At 37.6% G+C, this 20,624-nt stretch overlaps 1 protein-coding gene across 3 annotated transcripts in view; it reads right to left on the bottom strand.

The window, feature by feature from the left end:
• MCC (MCC regulator of Wnt signaling pathway) overlaps nucleotides 1-20,624 on the bottom strand; it is a 182,413-nt gene that overhangs the window by 31,588 nt on the left and 130,201 nt on the right. For 2 of the 3 annotated variants that reach the window (XM_031609899.2, XM_090132373.1), the window contains 8 exons: nucleotides 16,356-16,492; nucleotides 15,097-15,260; nucleotides 13,101-13,307; nucleotides 4,852-4,998; nucleotides 4,448-4,537; nucleotides 3,616-3,764; nucleotides 1,821-1,961; nucleotides 290-390 (listed from right to left, as the gene is read on the bottom strand). In XM_031609899.2, coding sequence (XP_031465759.2) covers nucleotides 290-390; nucleotides 1,821-1,961; nucleotides 3,616-3,764; nucleotides 4,448-4,537; nucleotides 4,852-4,998; nucleotides 13,101-13,307; nucleotides 15,097-15,260; nucleotides 16,356-16,492 — 1,136 coding nt within the window. The remainder of the gene's footprint in view (nucleotides 1-289; nucleotides 391-1,820; nucleotides 1,962-3,615; nucleotides 3,765-4,447; nucleotides 4,538-4,851; nucleotides 4,999-13,100; nucleotides 13,308-15,096; nucleotides 15,261-16,355; nucleotides 16,493-20,624) is intronic. The other variant, XM_090132372.1, reaches the window with a different exon arrangement.

The raw sequence follows: 20,624 nt of genomic DNA, 5'->3' as shown, positions 1-20,624 counted from the left end.
ATTTATATATATATGTATATACATATGTGTGTACCCTTTATGTGTGTACCCTTTATATATATATATATTTATATAAAAATAATTAGATGTTGAAAGCTGATTTCACTCCAGGCTCTCTTTTTCTTTTTCCCTACTCTCTGGATGTGTAAAATTAATTACTTAGTCAAAAACAAGAAAAGGCCAGATAGCATTCCTAAGTGGTGGGTCATAAGATGACCCACTGTTGCAGCTAACTTCAATGCTAATAAATGTGGAAAAAAAATAATGAAATGACTCATTGAAATCTTACCAACAGAACCAACTCCTGCAGCTCTGAATTGCTCAAGAATGAGACTTTGCTCACTTTCTGCCAATGCCAACAGCAGCTCATATGCTTCTATGCACTGTTCACTGAAAAAGAAAAACATAGGAAAAAAGATGTTTGCAATCAGTAACAAAAAAAAGGTAGCTAATGAACTACATGATTCGGAGGTGTCTAGCAGCAGGGATACTAAGTGACATTCTTAGCTTCTGTTACAAGCATTCAACAATCTTTCCTACTGATGGCCCTGGGTTGGTCTTGAAACAGAAGATGATGATCTGATGTGATACAAGCACCAGAAGCATGTTTCAAACAGTCACTAATATGCCTGATGGTTGAGAAAACCACCTGAGAAACTCTTTTCCAGCCCTCTTAATACATAAAATATGATATTCTATAAATCAATATTATATAAAACTATTATATGAGGAAAGAAAAAATAAGAAAAATACTTTGCTTCTCTGTTCCTGGCTTTAAGACATTCCTCCATGCAAGCCAAGATACTGTGTACAGTTTCGAGTTCTCATTTCTGATGCATTTTAATTTGTTTGAAAACAGATACGTACCTATCTGCAATATAAATTTTCTTACAATTTGCCCAAGGCTGAAAGTAACATAATACATTATTCAAAAGACACACAGTTTGTTATAAGACCAGAAGTGCCTGTTCCAAATTAGTTGCAGTTGGAGTTAAATTAGAACATCTTTTTACACAAAGTTTAAAGTAAATTTAGATACTTGTAACCAAACACCAAGCAATTCTCTCAGAATTCCAACTGATGCTGGAAAGTCACTCTGTATTATGTGGAATATCTCTGAAGTCACTCTAAATTACAAGGAGTACAACACAATTTCTCGGACCACAGGTCTTACGAAAGGTACTGCATTGATACAGACAATATGCAACTTAAGATCAGAAACAGTATAGTCCAAATGTATACATAACTCAGAAGAACATTCCAGGATACTTTTACTTTTAGGGGAACAGGCATTCAGAACTTAGGAAACTCTCTGGTTTCAGAGTGAATGTTTGAAGATACTAATGATCTTATCTGAGCAATGGAGACAACAGACTTATGAATGACATGCAGTTTAGAGGCATGATAGTTTTTCTCCTGTTATACAAGGATGAGTTAATAATGAACATGTTAATTTCTCCTCCACCCACCCAGATATCAGAGTTTTTCTACGTGCACATAAAGGTATGAAAAATAATTAAAACACCATCTCAAATGTTAATTCAGTGTTTAGAAGTTAAAAGATAAATGCACATCACACCTCTAGATTGAGTTTGCTGCTGCTATTGAACTGTGTCTGAGAAACACACATCAGTAACTTCAATAACTCTGGTTACTTAGTCTGTCAAGCAGTTTAACAAATAAGGGAAGTTTTTCAGGAAGGAATCAGAATTTAATACCACTACAATGGCAGATCAACAATTTAACTCTCAGAGACTTCTATCAAGTCTCACTCACTCCCTCTTTTTTCCAGCTTAGCCGTCTTCTGCGTATGTACATACCTGTACTGCAATGCAAGCCGGAGGGCTGTGGCATTGGACTCATACTTCCCAACAAGCATGCTCATCCTCTCAGCATTGCTCTTGCACTCTTCCAATGTTATAGTCAGCAAGTCGTTTTGGGATTTCAGGTGCTCAATACGGCTGCAGAAAAGGAAGTAATTTGCAACCTTCAAACTTAGCACGTAGACACTGTCCTGAAAACTCTAGAACAATCATAATTTGTAACAGGAAAGACCATTTGGCTTACACAATCTTTTTAACGATGACAGCAAAACCTATCAGTTTTGTGTCCCATACCATGAGACAAGAGATTATTTTTTTCCTTTCTCTTTGGACTGCCTCTTCTCCACTTTGCAAAAATTTTTATAAGTAAGGCATAACCCTGTGGAACAGCAGCAAGCAGAAAGCTGTATCTTTATTTTGTTCCTGCAAGATTGCGAGGGATAGATATCTTATTAGCTTTTTGCTTAATCTTTCTTCCTCCATTCGTCTCTTACTGCTGTTCCATCTGCTTATGTTTTCAAGTGCAATTACCGCAATGTGTGGGAGTATGGAGGGATCAGGCAGCTGCCCCATTTCTTTGGAATATTCACAACAACCATTTCATTTAAATTATTGTATCTTCTGAAATACAAACCGAGTTTTCAGAGACATTAATCTCCAGAAGTTCTGGCAAATATCTCAGAGTAGAACTTACTCATAATATTCTTTTCAATGAGGTCAACTCTAAATTTGAAAATAGGGCTTCAAAATCCCAGTATTATTGATTATTCTCATCGCTGTTAACCACAATACACATCAACATATCACAACATATCATGACTAATCGCAAGAGCTAGATATACAGTGAGACCAGATAATTCGGTCACCAACAACTCTGAAATTACTGATTCCTCAACAAACAGAATAAAGAGAAGGGCTATTACACTATTTTATCAGTGATCAAAACAAAACCCTGAATTTCAGGGATGTTACATCTTCCAGATGTCTCACCTCCTATTTTTTATCTGATATCTCCTAAAAGGACGTGCTCCACACATAAAATTTGTGCAAAGCATGTCAGAACAAACCAACAAAAATAAAGAAAGAGAGCATTAACACTGAAACATGACCTATAAATGGAAGAGATACTGCACTGATCAAACTAAATTTGAGACAGCTGTGAGGAACAGAGAACATCCAAGAATTCTGAGACACAGTTCTCATGTTCCCGATCCACAGCTTTTAATTTTATGTTCCAACGGGTTACTGATGCGTTGGTTTTCTTCGGGCTTCTGAAGGATATCAACAGTTTTGTTTTCCTACTGAAACCAGAATGCTGCAATCTTTCTTCTGTAGGCAGAAGCCTATTTAATGGAGCCCTACCACATCACCATACACCAGTACCTCTGGATACATTTGATGCTTGAATTCAGCTTCTTCAGGACAAAACAAATCAAGCCACTTCCAGAATGGTAGAGAATAATTTACGGATATCCTTATTTCTAGAACTGATGTACTTAATGGAAAAAAGTGTCACGTTTACTTGGCCAGCCACTACAAAGGACACTGTACAGTCCATACTTGCACAGATCAAGATGCTGTGCTGATGATGGCACATGACAGAACTGTCATAGTCACCAAAAGAGTCCTTAGTAAATGATTTTATCTTCTCTACACTACAACTCACGTTCACTGCAGCTGCCAGAGTTGAGCCTGGACTGAAAGATGAAATGCTCAGAAAAGAAAAAAGTGGCAACTTCAAAAAAGTTAACAGGAAACAACACATTTGAGCACATCTAATTTTTCTCCTTACCTATTTAATCTCTCTGTCTCCACTTCAAACTCTCGGATTTTACTTTCAGAGATAGCAGATCCATGTGAATAAAGAGTCTGGAAGATTTCCTGGATGTTAGAGCAGTCTTGAAGGGAATGTGCCAAATGTTCAGCCACAGTACTAGACACCTGCACAGAGCAGTTAACAGATCATTGTGAACAGATAGTGAACGGATTCCTCTTACAGGCTGTCTGAATTGAGGGTGGAGTTTTCCTTACTCACTTCAAGACAGCCATTATTCAGTTTTTACTGTGAATTTTACACTCAGTGGAACACTTACAAATTCTACTTTAAGAAGATATTTTGATTTAAAATTCTACCAACTAAAGGGTGAACAGCATTTCACCATAGATACAAAAAGCCTCAGCCGCAAGGTATTTACTTCCTTGAAAGCTCAGCAAAACATCTGAGCCAAGTTCTTCAGTGAAACATATATTAACACACAGTAACAACAGCACTGTGGATTTACAGTGGCATTACAAAGCAGAACACAGTTCTCAGTTGATTTGGAAGTAGTGGAATGCAACCATCTTTTCTTGAGGAGTAATATTTTGGACTGACACCAAAATCCATTGTCTTACTCAGGGAATGATTTCTAATAAAGAAGTAAAAGAAAATGAGATATAATAAATGAGGTGAAATTCCCTCTGATGAAATATTTTTTTCTCTTATTAACTTTTAAAGGGTTTTTTTTTTTTTTTTTTTTCCAGTTAGCTCAGATTTAAATTTAGAGAGAAAACAACGCTGCTTTAAATAAAACACAAGTCATCCTCAGAAGGTAACGTGCATGCACATAATCGTTAGTCCTTACCCCTATGCTGCTTATTTCTGATCCTAAGACAGGTCTGTCAGATGATGAAGACTCCGATCTCGTCTTCGACAACTTCACTCTTTCAGCAATCTAAAGTCAGAATGCTGTATAACTTACAAAGGACCCATGAAGATTATATGAAATGCATCTGTTCACTAGCTGTATTTACAAACCTGAAATAAGCTACCATAAGACTGACCCCCATGTCATAAATGTAAGAATTACAACAGAACACTTTAATACTCACTGCTGCTCAAATTCCCACACCTACTTAGGGCCCTGGAAAACTCTCTGGGGATTCTTGGTATTTCCCAGTTAACAATATCCATGCACAATAGCTGTGCAAAATGAAGTCTGCTTCACTTAGATAATAATAAGCACTACTGTAATCTGCAGTAGCTCACCTTGGCTATGGGAATGTCATTGCTACTACTGCTTGTGCTCAGCTCTCCTGTGCTGGGGTTAATGGGTCGATTTGCAGAAGTGAGACGACTTGGGCTGGATGGGCCTGTTGCCTGCACGCTTTGCAAACGAGTCTGCAGTTCCCGAACCTACAATAAAACATAACAATAACTGGTCTTCCATTTTCACAGATTAAACAGTTCAAAGACTTTCTCACTGTCCAGACAAAGCTGACAGCTTCTGGCTTGAGAGCAGACGTTGTGTTTTGTCCTGTGGTGGCTACAGGCTTTTCATGTGGGGAGAAGACACATTAAGGATGTTTTAAAATTCCATTAGGTTTTTAAACTATCTGTCAAGAATATATGCAAACATAACAGTGTAATTATGTTTCAGCTTGTTTCCTACAAGCCCTTCAGTGCAGCCGTACTACCTGTATAGAAATTATCCTCTCTGGGGGTGAAGTTAATGCTCTAGCCTTAGACTGTGATACCTAAACAAAAAACAAAGATCCTGCTGTTAGTGGAAAGCTCCAGTGGTAGAAGAAGCTCATGACATAAAAATGTTACATATTAGGATGACTGTCATATTTTAAAGATCAACAAATTCGGATGTTAATCATACTTTCAAAACCATTATTACGTGGAACAACCAAAGAATAAGTACTGTACAGAAGTCCTCTGCAAAACACTGCACAGCCCTCACAGCACATCAGATATTTGTACAACTGACATCAAAAGAGCTTCAGAACCTGAAGAGGGAGGAAGAAAGACATGCAAGAGCCAAGCTGTATTGCTGAGCAAAAGATTATAGTGCTTACTTTGGAATAATCTTAACAAGGAATAAATGCTTTGCTTAACAACAATTATGACACAAAGTAAAGTGACAGAACTAATTTTTCCTACAGAACAAGCATCTTGGTCAAAAACAAAGAGTGGGAAATGAGAGAAGGGAGAGGAAACACATGGAGAGGAAGGTTCCCTGAATGCAGAATGTCTACTTCAATAGGCAGATTTCTGCATGGATTATACAAAAACTGCTCACAACAGAACTTGTGAAATTTTACCATAAGTCTGGTAATTAAGAAGAGCTCAGTGAACTTGACAACCTCCTGAAGCACGAAATGCAACTTCGATATCCATTCTGTAAGGTGGGATTTCCAAATAAATGTAACATCTTACACCAACACCAGTGTCTGATTAAGCAAGCTGAAATTCCATAGCCAGAAAATATAAAAAAAAAAGCCTCCTTCAGCTTTAGGCTTACCAAATGCACTAATTAACCTCTGTTTGAAGGAGTGGCATTCAGCACGTACTCAGCACGACAAGCACTTCAAGCTACTGCACAGAGAAAAAAGTTCAAGCTAGAACTCCTCCCAGTCAACAAAGCAGTATCTTATGTCTCCTACAATCCTCTGCAGTCTGCTTCTATGCCCCTGAGGAGTTCACTTGCCCCTGCCTCAGATGCCACAAACTGAAGGTCAGGTTGTTTGAGGAGTTGATGTCAGAACAACAGAACTTTTAGGTAAGTGCAAATCACAAGGAGGTAAGGAAAAGAACATTCTTTACATAGCAGTGTAGAACAATTGCATATTACTAGTAAGAGGCTACATGAAGGCTAACTGTACTCATAACTTCCCTGTTCAGTCATAGAGGAATGCACAATGTAAATTGCACAATGTGAACAAAAATAGCTCCTTTGATCTCTCTGTTGAAAAGGGTGAAGTATGCAACGCCTTAAAGGAAAGTTCCAACGTTTCAAGGAGCTTTGTTGAACAATGAACATGAGTATTTGCCTCACAATTATACATCTTAAGTGTAACTGCTGTAATGAGAGTTAAATGAGCATAGTATATGAAATGCACATACAAAGCATTTATCTTCTTAATATTTGCAGTTGAGGCTTCCATATGTAATAATACACGTACAACTGCAACGTGGGCACAGCTGCACTAATACAAGTCTTATGGACAGGATGCTGCACTAATGCAAACCAATTATTTTAGCGTTGATATCTTAAAACTAAAATAAATCTTGTGGTTATGTTTATACTTGCAGATGAGGTACACCAGTACAGACAGGATTTGCACTGTTTGGCATTACATTGAGGAGAAAGAGGCAACCCCAAAACTTAATTAAATCAAAATCACATGTATTACTGTTTCTTTAACTATTCCAAAGTAATCTCTGCTGCATTGTCCATCTTAGAAAATGCTAAAATATTTACCTATTTAGCTAATGCTTTAACTATTTACCTAAATGATGGTTATGATGTGGAATACTGATAAGAAAAATCACGAAACCATGACAGGACAAAGACAAGTTTGGAAAACAAAAAACAAAACAAAAAAACAAACAAAACAATCAAAATAGTTCTACTAAAAGACATAAAATCTGGATTTGTAAGCTGTGGAGGAATAATGTGGAAGAACTTAAAAAAAAAAAAAAAAGAAGATTTCTTAGACCTTTGCATCATGTTTAGTTTAAACATAGGAACATCAAGAGAATATCTAAATTACCATAAAGCCCTCCAACTCCAAACTGAGATGGAAATTGGTAGACGTGCAGATTGTATTATATGATCAGAAGAAATAAGGTTGAGAAGCAGCCAAAGGCAGAAAGTACAAATCCAAGACAATACTTGTAAAAACCACAACTGGGAGGGGAGGTGGAAAGGAAGATATTCCATTAGTTGGAAGAAGTCCACAGCATTACAGAAGTAATGACACCGCAGCAGAAGGGGCATTGAGGCACAAGGCAAGAGTCATTAAACTTCAGAGAAACTGATAGTTACCAAGATAAGTCAAAACAAACATTTTTTGAAGTAACTGATGAGAACTCACATAACCTCAAATGTTATGCATTACTTTTTTGTGTTTAGCTGCAATTGTTTGTTGTTTTTTTTTTTAATTTTATTTGAATGCTGAGAGTTGGAGTAGGAAATAAGGGAAAAAGCAGAATTTATTGTGAGTGCCCTGTAAACTAAATAAAAAGAGAGCAAAGACAAGATAAAAAAGGGGCTGACATGCTACAGAAATGTTGGACTTAGGAAAGACTTAATTAGTGATTAAGAAGCAACTGGGACTTGTTCACAGAAATGAATAGCAATAGAAATGAATTACAAGAACTACTTCAGTGGAACATGCTCATTGTCTATAATCATGAGTCTAAGAAACTTATTTCTACTCTTTGTGTTTTATAGATGCATATTCATAATATCATAATGATATCATAATATCAATTTTCTAACATACTCTAAGTAAAAAGCACATATACAAACTGCCTGCTTTTATAGATTTCCATATTCAAAAGACACCTGTTGCTTTTGTTCTTAAACAAAATAAGAGGTATACATGAGATCCTTTTCATTCTACCTTACTTATGACCTGTCACTTCCACCATTCAGTATCCTTGAACTCCTTTCATAATTACACAGGATTTTTTTTTCCCAGCATTTTAATGTCACTTCAATTGTTTTTCCTTTTATTAATAGGGTGAAGATAAAGTACAACGAAGTACAGGAAGTTAACACCTCTCTCTCACTTTCCATTTTATTCCGTACTACAGATTTGTGGAGGAGAATTATGAGTATCAGGACCAACAAGCCTGATTTGCTACAGATCTGCTTTTGTGGTTGACTGAACACAGTAGTCTTGAATTGCCATCAGCTTACATCATAACAAATGTATTTCCTAGTACTTCTCAGGCAATCTCCTCAATGAATTCTCTGGAGCTGAATCAGCTCAGATCTGTCATCATCAGCTAAGATACATTCTGTAAATGCCCTGCCTCCCATAAAAAGGGACGAACTTACAAAGAAATGTGAAAGAATTTAACTGTCACTGAAAGCTTGATTCCTCAGCGAGGACTGAAAATAAATCCACAGTCTGAAAAATTCCTTCGAACAGAGAAAAAGAACAACACACAGACACATGTATCTGTGCGAGGTGTGCTATCAAGGTTTATACACAGGGGCTTTTTAAGCAGCAGAACAAGCTGCAGTGCTCTGGGTTAGATGTTACCAGGTCGTCTATAGGCTTTGATACCTTTCTGATACGAGTCCTCCACACAGTGCTTCTTGCTGACCAAGGATTTAGGTGCAGCACCTCTATAACGGATGCAAAGCAAACTGAGGATGCAACACTGGACGTGAAGACAGCCTTCTCTGATAGCTCTGAGCATTCTGATCCAGGCATGCATGCAGCTGGAAACAAACTTAAGTGAGGGCAGTCAGCTTATCTCAATCTTTTCCTCATTTAATTTTAGATTAATCACTAAGTACTGTCATACAAACCTGGAAAAAGAAGCAAAGCTCTAGCTTCTTAATAACAGAGATATTCCTGTGTAAACAAGTAACGTGCACCTGAATATGGTGCAGAACTGGAAACGGGTTTTGACTAGGACTGCACCTTTCTGCAAACCAAGAGACAAGATGACAGAATTGCTCACGGATCACCTTATGCTGTGTAAGATTATAATAATCTGTAAGTGCCCATAAAATACCAGCTTTGTTAGTGTGCGGGATGGCACACTCAAACTACAGTTTTCTAATTCACTCTAGGTTATATTTTCATTAAGGTCTTACGATAAAGACAGCTAAAATATTAGGTCTGCACTTTCTGGTTAGTTTGGAGCAGATACACTAAAAATCATTACAACTGAAAGCATCTGATTAACTACACTAGTTTTTTGTTCGTTTGTTTTTCCACCAAAAATTCTCATCTTTTATTCTACAGTCATGGTGAAGGTTACATGCTATATATTGCACATCTGACTCACATGCTAAATACAAGAGGTTCCGAGAAGACAAATACTAATTCTACTATTGTTTAAGCCTGCTATTATACCTAGTAGTTTTAAATTGCACTGCTCTGATTCCAGTTTTAAGTTAATACTATTCCCATGACCTGATACAGAAATTCCCCTGCATTTCATTTTATCATCACTCGGAATTCAGTAATATAAACATACGTCACAGTAAGCAGTTTTCAGGGCTCTGACTAGCCCAGACTTAAACAAACTGTATGTCTAATACAGCAATATCACACAGAGATAACATAAAATTCAGTGTAACAAAATTAGCTACAGCACCCTACAGAAATACAGATTACCTCATTTACTAAAGACCCATGAGAAACAAACTCTTCATATATGTTGTTTCATAGCTACTGCTCTAGAAAGCAGCACAATCTGTTAACTGAGCACATTAAATACCTAATTAAATTAAATCTCCAACTAGCCTGAGAAAAATGTATTGAAAGCACTCTGCCTGATTACAGACATTGGTCTAAAGTAACAGACCTATTGATCTGGTCAACTTCAGCTTACTCGCTTTAATTTAATTTGAGAACAATAACTAAATTTTTGTTGGATCTCCTTCCCTGCTCTCCAGGGAAATAATCTGGAGTGACTCTGAGTTCAGCTGGCATGCAGAAAATATTTAGCAGGTCAAACAAAATATTTGCTGTTGCAACTATGGACACAACGTTACACAGCGCTGCTGATGAAGTCATTTGCCATTAACACACCTCCCCAGTGGCGGCAATAAACCATTTGTTCTTCAAGTTCAGGGTGATATTAAAAAAGGTATTTCAGTGATGTCATTGAAAGATGGAAACCAAATGAAAATAACTGAAAGAAACTGCCAGCTGTGCCTGAACACGGTTTGCCATATTTTATGTGCCAACCCAGCATTAATTCTTTATCTACCAGAAAGTTAGGGCAAGACATCGTTCTATCTTGTTTGTGCAAGAAGAACTTCCTTAGTTTAAAAAACAAACAAACAAACACCAAACACAAACTCAACTGGCTTGTCATACAGTACAGCTCAGAATCCTTAAGGAGCATCTCAAGAGTCACCATCTCCACACACAACAGACTGAACACAGTTCCAGCCATAGTGACGTCCTGCTGCTACCATCTGACAGCTGTGCCAGCAGCTTACACCACACAGGCTGGAGTTCTCCAATCCTATATCCACTAGAGATGCTTCTGTAGCAGACACACATTACTGAGAGATGCAGCATCCGCACTGATCAGTTCAAAGAGACAGACCAACAACTATCAGATCAACATTAACATGCTGCCCTTCCACTCCTAGCCCCTACGAAAACACTGTGTAAGTTTCATAATATAACCAATAGTCCACAAATACTTGGGACTTCCAATACAGGACAACCATTTCAAGCATAATCCACATTCACAGAATTAGATTTTCTCATCATCTAACCCAGCCCTCTGCTCTAGTGGCAACCAGACAAAACACCACAGTTTTACACAGATAATTAAACTACCACTAGAATTGAAGCTGCTGTATTAAAAGCAGGCTATTTTGCTTGTCTTTGGACACAATCCCAATATCCTCATTTTGATCAGTATCTACACAGTTGTATCTTTCATCACACAAACATATCTTCAGTATTTTAAGCTCTGTTTTCAAAGTAGTCTCTATCCTTACTCATTATTCTCTTCAGAACCACAGCTCTCTCGTGCTAGACACCTCATAGACTAATTTCTACTTAATTAGCCTAATGCAGTTATAAATAGTCTATATTAATATTTTCTTGTTCCAATTCTGTCCCTGAGCTTGAATAGCAGTTAGTTCCCATTCTTACTTGCTTTCTCTAGCACTCATGAGGAATGAAACACAGATTTTGCTCTGCCAGGTTAAACAAGACAGTCTCTTTCAGTCACTTCTCCAAGTAATCTCTCATTTTTAATATCTTCTTCTACATTTTTTTTGACAATTTAAGCTACATCTATTTACGCAAAGAAGATAAGAAATACATAAAATACTCCAGATCAGATCTCACCACTTTTAACATAAAGTATAATAACCTTTCCAATCTCTACTGGAAAAATTTGACCTGGTACTTCATAAGACAGCATTTGCTGCCATGCACAAATGTCTCACAGGATAATCCCACTGAGTACAAACAACAATTCTTTTTTTTTTCTTTTTTCTTTTTTTTTTAACTGAAGAATTCCTCGTTGTCATGACATTTTTTCTAATCTGGCTTTTAAGCACATGAATTTACAATCAATTTTCTACTAATTCTATCCTCAGAAACACGTATTTTTTCCTTGCATGATATCCCAATACTGGGATATCATCTGTAATCCCAGTACCTGCATTTCTGTACGCAAGTTTCGCAAGTGCAAATTTCTCTTCTCCATAAAAACTCTACAATAGTTTACCAAACGTGTAAATACTACTTTTATAACTAAAGAGGAGAGTACTATCCCTCTGTGAAAAGAACCACCAAAAAATCAGGACTGAAACCAATTCATACTTCTGGTACAGAAATGCATTTTAGAAAACCAAAGTTGGAAATGGTCTTGTTTAACTAATAGTACACTGTTGCTCTTCCCTCATAATACATGGCATTTTTAGTGTTAAAAGACGTGAGAGGATTTTGTAAAAGTAATTTCAACCCTGGTATTTGAAAATTGGTGCAGCTTCGTGCTGAAATGGTACAATAACTACAGAACAATGCTGTTTTAGAAACACCGTGCTTGCACAGAGAGTTGCTCTGCTGCCACTAGGTGAACAACAACACTTTCAGTAATTTTAACAACTTATGGTGGTCTAAACTGCTACTCTAATTGAGCATAAACCTTAAACAGACGTATTTTAATAACAAAATTATATCTCGCAGATTAAGTCAACTTATTTTAAAAGTAACAGGTACTGTAGTCATGTTGTCTTTATCTACTTTTTTGTAAACAAATTTCCAGTTTTCCTACTACAGACTTCACATGAAGCACAAAGTCATTATCTGACACTGCAGCACCATAAAACGTAGACATGGACTCTGCTGGGACTCTGCATTGTTCAGTTTAGAGAACTATTACCCAGTGACAGGAATCCTGTTCTTTTTCTTTCGCCTAATCACAAATCGAATTTCCATCAAAAACAAAGCAATATTTGTTGTTAACATGCCTTGCAGGAAAATTCACTAAATTAACATCTGCTTTCTCTATGGACAAGTTACATATGCTCCAGTGGAGATGAGCATCAGAATTCCTGCTAACACATGCTTTCTGACTTCAGGTCAGCTGCTTATCATATACGCTTTTTCAGTAATGCTCAATTTTATCTTAGCTCTGTCATTTACACCTCAGCTTTAAAAACAGATAACCCTAAAGCCCATACAGGAAGATGTTCTCATGACAAAATTACTCAGGACAACTTAGTTTTCCTCTGAAACAGAGTAATTCATGCAGTGTGTATGCAGACAGTTCTAAGGCTTTACCCTTCTACGCAGTCTGTCCCTTTCTTCACGAACAGCATTCATAGTGGCCTTGGTCCTATTCAGCTCCTCCTCTTTGCTACAGAGCATGGCAGTGAGGCTCTCATTTTCTTCCCGCAAGCCAGCAAGCTCCTTTTCCCATCGAGATCTCTCTTCAGACAGATTTGGATAAAGGTCACGTCCTAGGACACCCTCAATCTCTTCTACTGTCTGAAAAAATATAGTCATCATAAAGAAAGGAAGAAGTAAATTAATTGAACAAGATTACATTAATGGAACAGAAGTGTGAAACAAGCAACTATATAATTATGTGTACACACCCAAACCCACAACACAATTATTTGGCTTCTTTTGCTTGTTATGAGGGATAACCATTTTATTAAAATATTTCATGCTGACCCACAGTAAAGCAAAGGGATGTTTTAAATGCAAATTTGTTCTACTATTTTTGTAATACCCAGAAGTGACAGCAGTCCCTGTAAATTCATCTCAAAACATTTTAAAACCAATTAATGACTACCTGCCATAGGGAAGCAACACACTTGTTGTATCCCTGCCTGGGTAGGGCTCAGGAAGCAGCAGCCTGGGCATGGGCTCTGGTGCACGGACACAGGGCTTTTCTTAACACTAGACCGACCCAACAAAAAGGGGGAGAGAAAGAATAAAAAAGAAAAGATTCTTGCTTCCCCACAACCTTGAGTACATTCTCCCCACAGGGTACAGAGAAATAAATCAGAAGATTTTACAGCCCTCCTACTATCTAAAAAGGCCAGTTTTCCATGGAACATCATTCATTCTAGTATTTCCACCCCAGCTCCTCGCTTACTCAGAACTACAACCTATAGGCACTGCACAGCACAAAGTAGATGGAACAGCTTCCACAGGCTGAAACTGAACCACGTGCACACACTACTAGCAAAGGAACACTACTGTGAATGAACAGCCCAACTGGTCGTTTAAGTCTTAAAATGCTGCGTAACGCCGAGTGTCAGATTTCTTCTAAGGAGCTCTTACTCTGCTATGCAATTAACGTATACTTTGCCTGTGTTAAATGTATTCATTTATCCAAGATGTTTGAGAAAAGAAATAAAAATCTTGCTCATAGAGGTTTGAATCTCTTTTAGATCAGTCTATGTTAACATGTTAACAATAGATAGGGAATCTAAATGACTGCATTACACAACTAGCAGCAGAGAAGTTTCACTTCATTGGACTTCCCAAGAGAATGTTTTAGCCAAAGACTGAACTTTCATGTTTAATTACAAATTAGATTAGTTACTCATATACCAAGGTAAAAATAGTCTACTTGTTTTATATGATTTTTGTGTATAACAAAAATGACTAGAAGTTTACATTCTTAACCTGGGAGGGAATCAAAGACTCAGTTATAGTACAGCTGAAAAGGACAAGTCAAGTTGAAAACAAAACTGGTTTTTTTTCTGCAAGAAATCTTCCCACTGTTTCCAGAAGAAGGACACTGTGGTATCAGTGACATACCATTATTTGTTCATAATAAAAAAGTGGTTATTTATGGTTATCAATATATTCATTTTAACTACCTTCTGTGCATAGCAAGGTTCCTAAGTGGAATGAAAAAGGAAATAAACTTTTTAACAACAAGTTGAAGATCAGACTACAAGCCTCTGTGAAAAAAGTAAGGTCAAGGTTTTTACAATCAGATACAGTCTGTCCTTTTAAATTCCATTTCAACTTTCCTCCATAAAACCTCAGTGCATTTAGACTAATTAATATAAAACTCAACTGACAGAGAGAAGGATAAGGCAAATGCATTTCTGTTTTGAGAAGTCTACAAGTATCTTCTTCTACGCCTGGAAAATCTAATGTGTAACAGGTGTACCTGTCCACCACATAAACTCAACTAGAATTGACTTCTGTGAGGTACTTTGACTTCTGATGTGTCATTTCTACAGAATATGTAAAATACATCTGTCACACATGCAATAAATACACCACACTTACAGCCTGATATTACTGTTACCTTAATGGCTAAATCACAATGTTCACTGGCAGTCGTGAGCTGTTCAATATGTCTGTCCACTTCTGCCACCGACAAACTGCAACTGCTCTTCTTCCTTCCGCAGACAACATTCTCCAGACCTGTCAGCACTCTCTGTAGTTCTGAATTCAAGTCACTACAGTTATCTAAAACAGAACAGAATACTACATTGCAATACTGAGTGGTGTGGTAAAAGTACAAACTTTAGCCCATGACGTATCTGATGCAGAAAAGCATTCCTTTTCTGAATGGTATACCTTTACAATCTGTCATTTTTTCCTCAACAATTTACAAGGTTAAATACAGTAAACACATTAATTGCAATCATGAGCTTCCTCCAGTCTGACAGACAACATTCTCCTTACACATCCACAATATTCATTCTTAGTTTAAAAATATTTTTCTGAAAAATACAAATTTAAGATTTATAATTTTAAAATTTGAGATTACAGCTAAAACTACATTTTTAATTTTAAATGTTACATGGTGCCTTTTTTTGGTTATTCTTTGCCATTCAGGGCCTAGTTTTCTGATTTGATTACTCTCACAGGTTTTTCTGAGTCTTCTGCCTGGTACATTCAATGACATTATGATGCTCACATCTGGCAACAGCTGAGATACAGACCCTACAGAAGACAGAGAAAAGAATTCACCTGTAAGCTGTCTCTCAAATGTGCTGGTTGACACTGCTGACTTACTAGTTAAGAGTTTGCAGAAATTTCTGATCATATAGTACCCAAGTGATGTATCACATGACAGAAGAGCATCAACAGTTCTTATACCTTATTAAAAACAGTGGCAAGCATTTTTACTGCTGTGTATTATTTCTACACTACCACTCCACAAACTCTACAGGATATACTGAGGAGCATTCATATTTTAGCTCTTGCTATTATATTACCAGTAACAGTAGAGCAGCATATGTAATTACGTTACTCTATCATGACTACATTTTATTCCAGCATTTGCTTTGATTAATACAGCCTCAGTTTACTTCTTCACCATGTTCTGGCTAGCATTTCTAAAGTTATGATTCCTCCTACAAAAAAGGATGGCTTTCTGTAATGGGTGTTCATTAAGAAGGACATAAAATTATTAGAGAGCATCCAAAGAAGGGCTATGAAGGTGGCAAACAGACAGTAAGTTGTGCAACAAGTGGCTGAGGTCCCTGAGTTTGTTCAGCCCAGAGGAGGCTGAGGTGATACTCCGTAGTTCCATGTCTTCTAAGAAGTATCACTCACCCATGTCTGCAGTGACCATGGTGGATTGATTCTCCGGTACCGAAACAGAATTCTGGTCCATGCTGCGTGAGTCTTCATTAACCTCATGCTGGCTTTGGCTGAGTTCTGACCGCAGCTCTGAATACTCATCTTCTTCCCTAAACAAGAGAGCAAAGACAGAAATCAAAACCTCTGAGTAAATATGCAACTCTGTGATATAATCCACACAACTCTAATGGCATTTTGTCCAGCCATCAGAGAAAGTTTTATATCTGCTACCACAAAGCAACTTTAATTGGTCTGTTCCCACAAATTTAGAGCAGCCTATACCTGGCTTCCATTTTCTTAAACCCCTATTTTTATTACTCCAGACTACCATACAGTGACACAAGGAGTGGAAATGAGTGCAAGGAAGAGTCACACTGCACTACAGTAACTCCTGAACAGACCATGTGTAATGAGCACAAATTGCTTTGATCACATAGCTGATTAAGAATAACAGAATTTGGTCTTCTCCTCTGTTGAAGGATGCCACCGGCCTGAGTGAAAAGCAAGGCATACACATACATATCTGTGTATGTGTATCAAATTATCCTGGGGAGAAGTAGGTTTTCACTTTCTCTTCTCAAAAGAAAGAGAATGAGTACAAAACTGCTCAAGTTAATGGAGAATAAAAACCATCAATTAGCTAGGTTTTAAGTTACCTGTCAAGACAGTAACCAAAATTATTTAGGACACAGAAGACTAGCTAAATCCATCGACCTTAAAAAATCAGGGCTTTCCCCTTCTGTCTCAGTTCAAAGTACTGGGGAAGAAGATAAGCAAAAGAACAATAGCTTTGCCAAGAACATTTGTGAACATTTTCTCTTTTGACCCACTTGCCGATTGGACTAAAAAATATTTCCACAGCAACTCTTCTGACGTTAACATACATATTTTAAATATGCCAAAAACGCCAGTTTTTCATATAATCCATATTTTTGGATGCAGAGTCCATCTGACAAGTAAGAAAACAGACTTTTTTTTTTTTTAAATCTTCAAATCAAACACAGAGGTTTATTCTACTGCAGTTTCAGCAGGATTGTGGATAAGAAACACACCATGAGAACAGAATTGTCTGAATTTGGAACAAGTAAGAAATAGCAAAGAGCTATCTGGGGATCTGCATATGGGAGGGGCATCTGTACTCTAAGTCTGCAGTGTGTAAGATACATGGTGATGAGTGTTTCATGCAGAAACATTGCAGGATTTAGCCTGGAGGGTTGTCTGGATTTGCCAGGCAGAAACAGCAGAGACGAAGGCCTGTGAATACATAAAACACTAACAGAAAAAAAATCTGCTCTCAAAGCAGTAGAAGTAACAATTTAGGAATCAAGTCTACTCAACCTAAGTAGGGTTTCCCAAGGTACTGAAATGTAATTTTACAGAAATGATAATGCTCTTCTACTCCTTGCATCTGTTTCAGTGCAAAGAAATCCAGACCTTATCAGAAGCATTTCGAAATATGCAGGTCAGCTGGTAAAAACTGAGATTTAGATCAAATAAAAGTTTTAAAGATACTACGCAGTAGTACTTAAGAAAGTGAGAGAACTATGAAGACTGCTGAGAAGTAACGCCTCTGATTTTATTATGTTGGCCCATGACATTAGAGGCAGATGGTAATATGTCAGAAAAGATTGAACCTTCCCACCAATATTCCATTACATCACTGAATTCCTCCATGCAGAAAAAATGGCATCCATTGACATTCATTGATTCTTGCTGCATGCCTATGGAGATCAACCAGTGGACGTGAGCACAGTCAGGCAGTGGGTGGTGCCTTTCAGCAGTGGCAGCAGCGATATAAAAGACAAGCCACATTCCAGACAGTTATGCACAGCTGTCACTTCTCAAAATGAAGACTGTCTCCACAGCTCATCCATGTGAATCTGAGAATTACAGAGAACTGTGTAGAGAGTTGAATATCAGCTTCAATGCATTTCAGCGACGGTGGCAACTCTGGAATATCACAAAGTTTGCAGCAGGTGGGTCCATGAATGCTCACACAAGAACACAAAGAACACTGTACACAAGGTTATCAGGACTTACTGAACCAATACGAGGCTCAAAATGACAGTTTTCTAGTTGGCAATAAGAAGATATCATTTGAGACTTCCCTTTCTCCAAAATGGGAGAGCAGTTCCTCAATGGCACTGGAAGGACAAGGCTTTTCACACCTTATGGCTACTCACTGAACTTCTGCAACACCATTCATAAAACAGAAGGATCACAGCCACTTTGTTGCTTTTTTTTCCCCACTGCCATCATCTATGTCCTGGCTGGAGAAAGCAAGTATTTGTTCTCTCTGGTTTAAAGATGCTCCACTTCATCAGAACATAATAGTTAGCTGGAGGCAATTAAGCCCATATCAAGCTTTTCTAAGCACAGATTAGCCTGGGATCAGTTGTGGAACAAAAAAGCATCTCTTACAGATATGCATGCACTTCCTACTTTCCTCACATTAGATGCAATCAAGGACTACTATTAAGGGACAGCTGTCGAGAAAACCTTTATCAAATATCAAGTGCCGAAAAAAGAAGAAAAAAAGTAAATTTTCTGCATCATTCTGTATCACTGCAAAACTCTTCCACAGCGCTGGTAAGGTGCATTCCTGTCACACCTGCAAACACTGGATAATTCCACCCTTCAGATGTCAGCAGTTTTTAAACAACCATTTTACTGAACAAATGCATTCTAGGACTCTCAAACAAAATTCTGCAGGTGTATCAGCACTGCAACCCAAAGATTGGCTGCTCTCTTTCTACACACACTTGAGGTCTGTCTAAACTAGTTCATCTGTAAACAAAGAGCAATAAGCTACAGATAATATAGGAGTCACCCCAGTGCAGGTGGGTCTGAGGTATTGTTTGCTGAGCCCAATATTGCTGTTTGAATTGAATTCAAGTAGCTTTCACCTACAAACTAAATGGAATCTAGAATTAAAAGCTATCATCAGACCTCTAGGTCACTGGGTATGTATGATTACGAGTGTCATTTAATTTCTTGTTATTTCTTGTGATGCTCTGGTCTATTCGTTCTACTTCTTCATTAACTCCAAGAAAATCTTTTTTTCTTATATAACAATATCACCTATCCACTTTCTTTTTTTTCCTGAACTTCAAGCTGACACCTGAAGAAAACTGCCAGTCACTGGCCAAAGTCAGTTCAGAACAACTGGATTACTGATGATTTTCCCAGCCAAATGTGTGATTAATGGAAAAAAAAGAAAAAAAAAAAAGAGTTTATGCGAACAGAAGGCGGTACTAAAAATTTCTAAAGTCAGGAGCATTCACTTTTAATGTAAACATAACTCCATGTTAGCATACTGCAGCAGAATTTGTAAATCTTTTCCATGCTTCAGAATTATTTGAATGTATCCTTTATGTCCAAACATTTAAAATACAACTCTACAATTGGAGAGCCTCATTTGATTGGCTCTGCTGTCTTGTAAGTTGTACACACTTTGGGAGGAAAAAAATAAAGTAGTACACAACTTGCATTTGGTCAAAAAGAACCAATAAATGTAAAAACATTCTCCTTTGACAAGCTGAAATAGGAAAAGCATGGAGTAACACCGCCATATGCATCCAGATGACACTATCAGGAATTTCAAGCTAGCATCACTCAGTAGAAGGTTAAAGGCTCTGTAAGATCATGCACAAACACCATATATTCTTCCATTCAACAGCCTTATTCTGTTTGTCCAAAAACTGTGGCTTAATATTAAAAATAACATACTAGCCACCCCTTCCTATTCTCTTCCTACCAGACAACAAAACCAAGGCATTGCCACCCAGTTATATTTTTCCAAGAAAAAATAGAGCCAAAGTTTAGGTCTACAGACAGCTCAACTGAAAAAAAGCACCCTCATGCCAGTGGAGGGTAGAGTTCTTTTGCTTCAAATCATCAACCATCATGTAATCAATCTGCCATAGTGGACAAATTCTACAGTGTCAGACATAAAAAAACAGGCAAGCAAGAGGCTCTTCTAATTGTGCAGTATCAGCACAGGTGAGTCTCTTTCAGCTTTAATATGCAATAAGTTACAGCTGTGCATCCCCCTCCTCCCTCCCCCCCCCCCCTTTTTTTTTTTGGCAAGGCTAGGCTTCCAAACCAGCTGAGCTGTCCAGAGCAGCAGAAGGGTGATGAGAAATCTTCAAATGAATGTTGGCTTGCTCCCACAACCATGGTGACCTCATTTTTGTTAGGAATGCAGGAAGAATGTAATGCAAGAGCAGCAGCTAACTTCAT

The sequence above is a fragment of the Phasianus colchicus genome, chromosome Z (assembly GCF_987193195.1).
Source record: "Phasianus colchicus chromosome Z, bPhaCol1.hap1.1, whole genome shotgun sequence".
NCBI classification, from domain to species: Eukaryota; Metazoa; Chordata; class Aves; order Galliformes; family Phasianidae; genus Phasianus; species Phasianus colchicus.
This window is presented reverse-complemented; position numbering and strand designations above follow the sequence as displayed.